The 11,257-nt window shown below is 37.6% G+C and overlaps 1 protein-coding gene across 1 annotated transcript; it reads right to left on the reverse strand.

Moving 5' to 3' along the window:
* Window positions 1-9,707: 9,707 nt before the first annotated feature.
* LOC131323836 (uncharacterized) lies at window positions 9,708-10,919 on the reverse strand. Its single transcript, XM_058355674.1, has 3 exons — window positions 10,552-10,919; window positions 10,301-10,440; window positions 9,708-10,183 (listed from the first exon to the last, which is right to left on the reverse strand). The coding sequence occupies exons 1-3, from the start codon at window positions 10,917-10,919 to the stop codon at window positions 9,708-9,710; spliced, it is 984 nt and encodes a 327-aa protein (XP_058211657.1).
* Window positions 10,920-11,257: the final 338 nt, after the last annotated feature.

An 11,257-nucleotide genomic window follows, 5' to 3' on the forward strand; every position in this document is an offset into this window, starting at 1 on the left:
ATCTTTATGATTAGGTGATTGTGTCCTTACAGAACATGTATGTGGTCCATATTCACATTTCACTTGTAACAATAAAACCTCCTGATCTAAACAGAGTTTATGGTTTCCATGGTCGGTATAGAGTTTTGATCTTTATGATTAGGTGATTTTGTCTTTACAGAACATGTATGTGGTCCATATTCACATTTCACCTGCAACCAAAAAACGTGGTAGGTATTTGATTAAGTTTGGGAAAAGGACACTGCAATCTGTAGCTTAGAAGAAATTAGGGCATGTTGACCGTGTTCCCATTATTAAAATTCTTGTTGTCGAGTTGGGGAAGAAAAATCATGCCGAAGCTTAAATCATGGTAGTTTTATTCACCTTTAGTGACATCCTTTGATTTGTCATGTGTTTTATTGACCTGGAACAGATTTTTGGTTTTGATTGATGACTGAGTTTGGTCTTACTCTTCTATTGGAATGTACTTTTATGATTCATAACCTAAACTACCATGAAAACATTTAGAAATTGGCGTGCAATTGGAAAAATTAGGATGGACATTGGAACAAATAGGGATGAAATTGAGTATAGAGTCTGGAAATATATAATTCCCCTCCCTTTCGTTTGAATCTCTTGAACATTGCATTTTCACAAATACGTTGTAGGCAAAAGCATGCCTTCTCAGCTAGGTATGAACCGTGAGCAAAAGCAGAGAGGGAAGAGGGCCAAAAGGGGCATATATCAGTTACAAATGAGTTGCGATGAGGGCCGACGAACTGGTGGTGGTGATAGAGGAGGATGGACTGACAAATTGGTGGTCGGAGATCCCAAGAGCACTTCCCCTCTTCCCTCACAATGCCTCTTGCTAAGCTGCATTGAAAAAAAAATTAACCATACCGTATTTCCTCTTTTGCTAACCTGCATTCAAATCATCACTAAATCTTTTTTTGGTAAGTTGCATCCAAACACAAAACTCGTATCCAACCCTCCAAACCGAAAAAAACTAGACTTTTGAATAGGGGGGAACAGTGGTGTTATGTCACTATACATTGAGTGATATTGGAACGGAGAGTACACTGTTTGTGAAAGAGAGAGGTTGGTCGGAGGAGTTGGGGGCCAAATTTGGGGCCTTGGATTTAATATCAGTTTTGTAATTAAGTTTAAAACTATGGGCACTTTAATGAAAAGAGGACAAAGCTTTTCAACCCTTGGATTAAATGAATCTCAGCCATCATAAAAAAAATGTGTTTGTATCGGTCCACACCCTCGTGTTTTATTAGGTAGATATTTGTTTTTCACTGATACTCTACTGAAGGAAGAAGCCATGTTTATTGACTTTACTTGCATAGTTTAACTTAATTAATAATATTGAAGATGAATTGAAATATTGTTTGGAACTCTAATAATTAGATTATTCTCACGCCTAGTCATTTTTTTAATGGTAGGGGAGTCATGGCGTGTAGTTCAAATAGTGGTACTCAAGTCCTTTGAGGATACGACTTTGCGACCACGGCAAGGAAGCGGTAGTGCACACCTCCTAGACCGATAAAAATCCGGGTAGGAGGTTCTTTTGCTTCCCTTTCTGAGTTCCTGGTGCGCCAAAGAGGAATGGTCCACACTGCAACTACTTCGAATGGTTGGATGGTGAGATAGGTGAGCAAGAGAAAGTGGCTCGCCAATCTGAAAGGGACACAAGATCACTCCATAAGCGTATTGAGGAATATGAGAGAATGATGGGGGAATATGAGAGCAAGATGGTGGAAAGTGAATTTAAGTGTAAGGAACAGGAGGACAAATGCAAGGAGTATGAGAGAAAGATGAAAGAAATTGAGAAAAAGATTAATGATTTAGAGGCGAAGGTGTGGAAAACCACCGGAATGATGTGGGGAGCATGGGTTGCATGTTCCATTTTGGTTGTCATCATTTTTGCTATCTCAACTGGACGTGGGTTTGAGAAAAAGTATTTAGGAAGACCTCGTTGAATGAAGGGTCGTATGCTTTGGTTTTTGAAGTTTAGAATGCGGGACTACTAGGTTGTTCCTTTTTGTAAGAACATGTTATGAAAGCTGATTGTGGAGACAGTTAAGATGGTTCTTATATGTAATATGTGAATAAAATATTAAGTACTGAATTTCTGTATTATATACTCCCTCCGTCCCTAATTAACTGTCCACTTTCACTTTTTCCAAATTTTTTAAAATGAGTTATATCTTTTAATTTATACTATTTTTCATAATTTTCAAAATTTTGTCTAATAGAATCAATCGAAATCTATCAAACAAGATCCATATTGCATATAAAAAATATTATACTTTGGAAGATATAAATAATTTTTTAAAATGTCCGGAATAGTAACGTGGACAGTTAATTAGGGACGGAGGGAGTATATATATATATGTTTCTGTTGGCATTTATATTTGTCCTCTCCTTTTCATTAGAATCGTTTGCACTTTGCATTCAATATTATTGTTTAGATAAAACCTTGTATCTTGTACCATCCAAGTAATAGTACAAGTCATAATATTGGTCAACTAGAGCTCACAAATGGTAACTTTTACACCAGTGTAGTTTAGCTGAGGACCAGCTAGTGAAATGAAAGAAACTTTATTTAGTTTGATCATGCAAGAAGCCTGGTCTCAATAGTATCAGAATGTTAGTTAATTACCAAATCGAACCAAGCATTACGTCCCAACCCTTTGGGGTCTGCTAAATGTTGGTTAATGTAGTGAGAAAGTATCTTATAAGTAGTGTTCTAACAAATTCAATATCTATAGATAGGCGAGCAGTGTTGTGGCTCTCATGTAACCAAACCAGAAAATGATTAGGTTTTTTTTGGTGTTGAAATCATGAGGAAGTTGTACCATGAGCTCAACAAGAAAATTTTAATCGTATCGCGTAGGGGAAAAGCACACGATGTATACATGTTCAGTATGTTGTTGAGTTGGGTTGACTAATTGTGGTTGGCATACGTATTACTATGATTGAATCCTCCTGGTTCTCTGTCATTGACTATAGGCACTTGGATGCATTATGCCCTGTTCTATAATCAGCTCAAATAACAAGAGACAGTGTTTGGTTTATGGGAGGGAATGTTTGTGAACTGTAATATGTTAATCATAGGTTTTCGGTTTTGGAAGCTACATAGCCTTAAATTTGCTTTGTTGGATCCGTATCTTATCTCATCAAAGGCGTCGAAAATATAAAATGCTTGGTTAATGAATAGTGCAAACCATTGTCCTTCCTAGAGCAACTATATTCGTCACTGTGCCCATGACTATTGCCGATGCTTCAGCATGTAAACCTGATGTAGCCTCATCCATGAACATTATGGAGGGATTGAAAACAAGCTCCACAACATTTGTTAATCTCTTGCACTAGTTAGTTGAAAGACCACTTTGCCCTGGAATTCCAACAAAAGAACCTTTGATGCCATCAAGCTCAATTACTTCAATAACTTGTGCTACAAATTTCTGCATTTTTTACATGTGGGGAAATAGACAACCTCATTTTGATATATTAACTGTAAACAGAATTTGTTTGTCAGTGGTCTATGTAGTATTAAAGACTAGGAGTAATCAGTTGCTCACTTCTTACATGGTTTATGTCTGATGTTCATGTATGTGAACATCTAGTACAACACAAGGCTAATTTATTGGTTTCATTTGTTGTAATTCAACTGTGTCAAACCCTACCGGATTTGCTAGAGTTGACGTGCTCGTTATACAATAAATATGTGGTCCACACAGACATAGAGTGTAGTCTTTTAGCAATATGGACTCGGTCTTTGTCTTCAAAGAAACACTAACTAATACTGAATTTATGTATTAAGTACGCAATTTTTGTCAAATTAACATTCCGTCCACAAATAACCTTGTATCATTTCATTGATTATCAATTGTGTTGTAGTTATATAATGAAACCGGAATATGGTTGTGCAGCCATGTCGACGACTCCTCAAAAGAAGTTGATGTGCTTTTGTTATTCCGATGGTGAGCGCATGGTGAATGCGAATGGTGTGTTAGGAAAATATTCGGGTAGTGTTTCTAAAGCTACAGTCATCGAAGATGGCATATCATTTGACGAGTTAGTTAAACAAGTTTGCTCCCGTATGGATATTAGCCACGACGGGAAGACTTTATTTTATATTACTTCTAGGGACAAGTCAAAGCATTTACGTATTAGGGATGAAGATGGTGTTGCTATGTTGTTCCATTTAAATGATGATGAGGTTGACATTTATGTACAAGAAGAGACTATTAACCATTTGCCTTGCAACATAAGCAGCAGGTATATAAGCTACAAATTTCATAAGTATATAGAGAGAAATAGTAAGATTTTCACATGTGTATTTTTGTCTTTCATTTACGTGTTTTCTTTGCTTTCCTTCTGTAGGGAGTTGAACTTGTTAAGTAGCAGCCCCTCCACCGCTGGTGGAGGAACTTGTTCGCGTAGTGAAGGTAGCCTGACTGTTTGCCACGAAATGGTTTGGTGCCATACTCCCAACAACGAGGTGAAGACATCCTAACTGGGGACGGCCAACTGTTTGACAACCCCAGCCTCTTTAAGAAGGCTATTATTCTATTTTCTGCATTGAACAAGTTCACATTCAAGTATTTGGACAATAGTCGTTCATATTATAGGTTGGTATGCGTCATTGATGGTTGTCCATGAAAGCTCATGGCTAGATCGCAAGGCAAGTCTGAACTAATTAGAGTGATCAAGCTGAACAACGAACATTTGCACACTGCACACGACACGGCTTCTTTCAAACCAAGGATTCGGGCAAAAGAGATGGGTATGATTTTCAAGAACAAACTACTTGTGCAACCCAAGCACGTCCCAAGGAGCACATGCAACGACTTTGAGTTAGCGTTCCATAGTCCCCTAACTTACTCGCAGGGATGGAGGACTAAGGAACGCGCCCGTAAATTGATAAGTGGGCCAATTTCGATGACGTATCACTTAGTGCCGTGGATGTGTGAACGACTTATACAATCGATTCCAAACACAAGGGTAGTTTGGACTTCGAACATGGATGGCAAGTTCAGTCAACTTTTTGTCGCTTATGGTTGTAGCATTACGGGGTTCTTGTCGGGATGTCGACCCATGTTGTTTATCGATGCCTGTTTCTTGACTGGTCCTTATCGAGGTAGTTGCTTGTCTGCAGTCGCGTATGATGTGAATGATCAGTTGTTCCCCGTTGCATATGTTGTTGTATCATCTGAGAATTATGAGGATTGGCTATGGTTCATGCAGAATTTGAAGGAAACTATTGGAGATAAAGCAATTGTGTTAGTCACCGACTGCAACAATTCGTTGTTAAGGGCAGTGAAAGAGGTGTTTGGCGAGGAATTTAACGCATGGTGTGTTCGCCACGTGAAGGAGAATTTTAGTAAGTTTGCCACCGGGAAAGGATTGAAGGGGAACCCAAAGAGTACCGCATTGGACCTTTTCACAAAAATTGCGTATGCAAGAGATCATCGACTCTATGGGGTGTACATGACAAAATTATTCGGTGTGTCACCTGAGTTGGCAAAGTGGGTTGAAGACAATGGCCCACAACACTGGTCAAATGCCTTTTTTCCGTACCGGAGGTGGAACAAATTGTATACGAATATTGCCGAAAGCTTCAACAATTGGATATTAAAATTGAGAGACTTGGACATCATTCAATTCATGAAGGGGCATGTGAACATAACAAGAGAGGAGCCATATATCAACCTCAGTGCTAGTGCATCTCATAAGGACAATGGAGTAGAAGAATAACAAATTATCTTTCAGACAATAGCAGTAACACTAAACGCCCTGTTCAAACATTAGTACGATAGTAATATGCAACATTCGTAATCTGCTTCAGTTCAAGCCCCCTATGCAGACTGGATTTTTGCAGTAATGCACATCCAAATTGAAGAAGCTCTTCAAATTCTTGGACGTCCAAATTGCAACCTAATTGAACTTTTCTAGCTAAATGTTCGAATAGGAAGGGTATTCGATAAAACTTCTTCAGGATTTGCAGCTGATGTGTTTTTCCAACATGAAAAGCTGAAATTATGCTCAAAAGGCCTAAATTTTTGCAAGATTCACTTAGTTGCCTTTTTGAGCTTGCTTTTGTTGAAACAATTGAACTCAAATGGGCCAAGAGCCCTTAACACTTGAATTAGATAGAAGATAAAATCAAATAACTATGCATAAATCTTAAAATAACTTGTAGCTTTTGCCATGATTGCTTCTAAAAGATAAACAACATAATACAAACTGGTCAATATAAATGAGGAAAGGCAATGTATTAGGGATTAGTGGAGTATTATTTAAAAAGGTCATAAGTATCAGATGAAGATATATTAAAAATAACACTTGCAGAAAATATTTCATACAACAAATGTTTCCAAAACAGATATACCGTGCGATGTAAATGATGCAAACAATGTATCACGGATGTAAGAAATGTTGAGAGAAGACATAATAGGTCTAAGTCAAAAGCCATCTTTTTCTTTTCAGTTTTTTTATTGGGACAAGCTAAATATTCAGTAGGCAAGAATCTCAATTTTTCTTTTCATTTTTTTTCATTTTTTATTGTCTTGCCTACCATCTCGCCTGTTTGTCTTCTTTCCTAACCTTCAAGTTTTCTGCTCAGTTTATCTTTTGGGTCAAGCAATGCATTACTTTTGCTATGTATTCAATGGTAATAAATGGTGAGTTGGTAGGGTTCTTTAAAGGAGAAAGGGGCAGAGACAAGACGACCCAATTTTCCCATATCTCTTCGTCATGGTAATGAAAGGGCTTTATTCTATTCTTTAGAGAAGAATTGCTCAGAGCCAGTTCACCTACCATCTTAGATGTGCCAATCTCTCCATTTCTTACCTTGCTTTTGCTCATGATCTGTTCATCTTAGCTGGAGCAGATTATCCTTCAGTAAGGGTTCTTAAAGAGGCTTTGGATTAATTTTACTATTCCTCAGGATTGGAGCCTAATTTACAGAAGAGCGAAGTCTTCTTTTCTGGTGTCAATGGTACAACTAAAACTGCTATTCTTTAGATGCTACCTAGGAGTGCCTCTCATTTCAACTAAACTCAAATATGAGGACTGTGTGCAGTTGAAGGAACAAACACAACAAAGAATTAATAGTTGGTCTAATAGAATGTTGTCTTTAGGTGGTAGGGCTCTCCTCATTCAACCAGTCTTATTCAACATGCAAACTTTTTGGTGTTCCTTGTTTATTTTACCAAAGAAGATTTTGAGAGAGATTGAGGCTATCCTTAAGAATTTTCTGTGGTATGGTATTAATCTCAAAAGAGCAGGAGCCAAAGTCAAATAGTTGGCAGTGTGCACCCCAAAAGCTTAAGGTGGACTGGGGTTAAAGTCTCTTACTATTTGGAATAATGCTACTATGATGAGGCACTTGTGGCCTTATGTAAAAAAGAAGACACTTTATGGGTGCCATCATATATAGGTTTGAGATTTTTTTAAATGGAGGTAAACATAAAACAAATAGAATGTAGCAAAGCGTGCCATCATATTTTTTGTTTACTTTGTATTCTTTAGGTAGTTATGTAAATATCGAAGCCTACAAGCCATGATCAGGACGGTTTGTTTTGGACTAGCGGTTGTACCAAGTTTGTTTGAGAAAACATCATCATACTATATAAACAGTTCATCAAAAAAGTTTTTATTTTTTCCTTGTAATTTTATTTTCTAGAAAAATGAATCTTTTAAGAAGTATACATTTGAGGTCCATTTAATATCGCTGCTTAACAGCGACGTTTTAACATTTTGTGACCTACTTAATGTTGTTCTCTGCCTTAAGATTTTCCCAAAACTCCTCTCAAAGAAGTTGAAATATCCTAGTGGGAGATATTTCGTGTCCTAAACATGACATTAATCATTTTCTTTTCTTTTTTTATAACCAGGTTTTTGGGTTCATTTGTGCGCAACCCAACTAATTAATTTTGGGCTCCTACAGTTAATGGCCGGACAAATTCCCCAATGGCTTCAAAGTTAGGAATGTTTGGGCTTCCGTGGGATTCAAACCTGCAACTACATAAAGAGAAACTACTTAAATTCAATCAAAGTTATGAATGCAATTTTTTCTACTTTGGTTTGCATACAACACTTCCAAATTCAATCACAAGATTCTCACTACAGATCAAGTAAACTTTGCAACACAAAACCCAATAACACAACTACATACACCGAAAAACACACACATCTCACTACAGATCGAGTAAACTAACCTAATGAACTGGCGATGGCAATGGCAATGTTCAAAGCTTGGACGATTGAAGGTAGCGTCTCCAGAGTAGACGATTCAAACGGAGGCGAAGGAGGGAGTTGGGGAACCACGTCGGCTGTTGAATGGGAGAGAGTAGGGAGAAGTCTTGAGAGGCTAGGGAGCACAGATGAATTTCCGCCGGACCAAACCCTAGACTGCTTCGTATGTCAGGAGAATGGAAAAGAGGGAAAGAAGAGAGAAGGAAAAAGGGAAAGATTGGGACGAACGGGAAGGGAACGGTGTCGTTTTTTAATCAAAGGGCAAATTTGTCCACTCACATCATGCTTAATACCTCATACCATGTATTGGTAATATTGGTTCCAGGTGCCATGTCTTGATAATTTGGAAACTTCAGACCATGAAACTGGTGATATTTTCCGGTCCACACCGCCTGTGGGTAATTTTCCCTTCTAAAAAAAACGAACTTATAGAAAGTGAAAGTAATTTTAAGTTTAAAAATTATGTATTTATGTAAATAATTTTTTTATTAATATGGATCTTGTGTTCATATATCTCATTGAGATCTTTTAAAGGGTGTAAAAAATTTTAAAAAATTATTTTTCATTTTTATTATATTTGAACTTAAAATTATATATATTTTTAAAAAAATTTAGAAAGAAAGCGGAACAGGATAGTCCATAATTGTAGTGGTTCGGCCAGCCCCTTAAATGCATAGTATTTTGCCTAATAGGATTTTTTTTTTAATAACTCCATGAAAGGAGGCAACTTCTCGGGCCCTGTTTGGTAAGCATTGTAGACCATAAATTGTACTCCCTTCGTCCCGCAATGTTTGGCCCATAAATTGTACTCCTTTCGTCCCGCAATGTTTGGCACTTTTGTGCTTTTCCTTGTCCCGTAATATTTGGCTAGTTTGAAAAGTCAATAGCAAAATTAGGTGAACTTCCCATTTTACCCATTTTCTTTTGCACACTAAACCATTTTCTTTTGCACACTAAACAACAATCTATTCAAAGAAACAAAAGTACACTTTTCATTACCCATGCACTACCAATTTACATACGGCCCGTTCAACATTTACAATTGAAATTAACAACTGGATTGAAAAACTTGGACAACAAAAACTCCATGTTCTTTCTTTTCAATAACAAAAAAAAACTGGAAATGCTTCACTTCAACTTGACTTTACAAAAAAACACCATAGTTGATTGAAGAACTTGGCCACAAAAATTCAGCAACTTCTTCTAGAGTTAACCTGGAAAAAAAACCGGGAGAAAGCATCACCAATGCATAAAAGAAAGAAAAGAAAAAAATTGAAGAAAATGAGAATGAACAGAATGTAACACTAAACAAAAAGAAGAAAAAAGAAACATGGAGTACCTTGATTTAAACTCTGTAAATGAGCCAATGCACTCTCCATGATACCGCTTTCACATTTGAGTTGAGAAGGAAGCATCGCACTTCGAATCAATTGGTTTTTTTTAATGTGAGGCAACTTTTAATTGTTTCCCCCGTGAACTTTCATCACTTCAACCATACACGCTTGCAATGATACGAACACACGATTAAGACTATCCGTCGACAATTCTTCAAAAGATTTTTCCACCGCATTGACAAGCGCATCAACTGTCTTAGGCGCCTCTTGATGTTGCAATGATTGAATTGCTCTAAAATAACCAAGATCCAAAACATTCATGTTCGGACTACTTGGAGGTTGATTCGATAAACAGATATCAAATCCATATTTCGTTGCCACTTCAACAAATTGAAGATCGAATGGTTGGATATGTGGCTTTGCATTGTCTTGTTGAATAAATATGGTTTCATGTGCACTAGAATGTGGCCATTTAGAGTGGATTGCAGGCAAAACTTGATTAATCATGCAAGAGCGAATAATATCTTTGGTTACCGATATTATTGCCTTTGTCTCCAATATACCCGCAGGGTGATTTTTACTGGATCGTCGGGCTGGTTCTTTGAATACAAAAGGAAAAATACCAATCTTACCAGAGAATTCCTCATTTTGGTTAGCATCAAATCAAGGCCGAGCTACCGCGGCCAAGAACATGACCTTTGGGATGAACCTTTTACGTTTGCAAGTGCGGTGAGGTTCTTCTTCTTCCGGGAGTAGATAATACCTCTCCGCTTCTTTTGTCATGTAGAACCATTTTTCATCAATGTGAACATAGTTGTACATACTCTTGAATTTTCTTGGCTGATTTTCATCATCACTGGGCTCGAGCATTGAAAGGCAAAACTGGAGTCTTGCCTTCTTAGCTTGCTCCGATAAATATGGTTTCAATGCGTTGGAATGAGACCGAATTTTACCTTCTTTAATTCACCTGTGAATGGTTGTTTTTGGGACTTTCATTGCCGCTGCCAATGATAGGATGTTTGTTCGACGGGCGCGATCAATATCCCTTATTTTGGTGAAGTCGATTGGTACTCGTTTGCGACCGCATGAAGGCATTTTGCTGTAAACATTGACCATCACTCCATTAGTAATACAAGCCATCCCTCGATTCCAAATTCGGCGCATTGTGTTGATACTAGTCGAGAACAATTCAGCAACCTCTCTTACAGAACTTCTCTTTAATTTTCCATTCACACTTTGCAGCAACACAGCTGCAAAAATTGCTTCTCTTTGTTGATTGGTTGGATTTCTTTTTGTTCTTGAATGAAGAGAGGCAATTTCAAGTGCATGATTCATGATCGATTTTGGAGGAGAAAAGTGGAGTATTTAGAGTAGGAAATTTCCCTAGTAGAAAAAACTAGACAAACAGAGAGAGAGAGAGAGAGAGAGAGAGAGAGAGAGAGAGAGAGAGAGAGAGAGAGAGAGAGAGAGAGAGAGAGAGAGAGAGATGGCAATTGGAGAGAGAATGGGCTAAATTTTAGGAATAGATTATGCTTGGAGAAGGGGAATACTTGTGATTGGAGCAGAAAATTAAGGAAAAGATAGAAGGAGAGAAACGTGGGAAGTGGGAACAGGGAAGTGGTGAGAGAGAGAGAGACACTTTGAGAAGGAAATTGAATTTATAGTGGGTAGTT

Source organism: Rhododendron vialii, chromosome 4a (assembly GCF_030253575.1).
Source record: "Rhododendron vialii isolate Sample 1 chromosome 4a, ASM3025357v1".
Taxonomy (NCBI): Eukaryota; Viridiplantae; Streptophyta; class Magnoliopsida; order Ericales; family Ericaceae; genus Rhododendron; species Rhododendron vialii.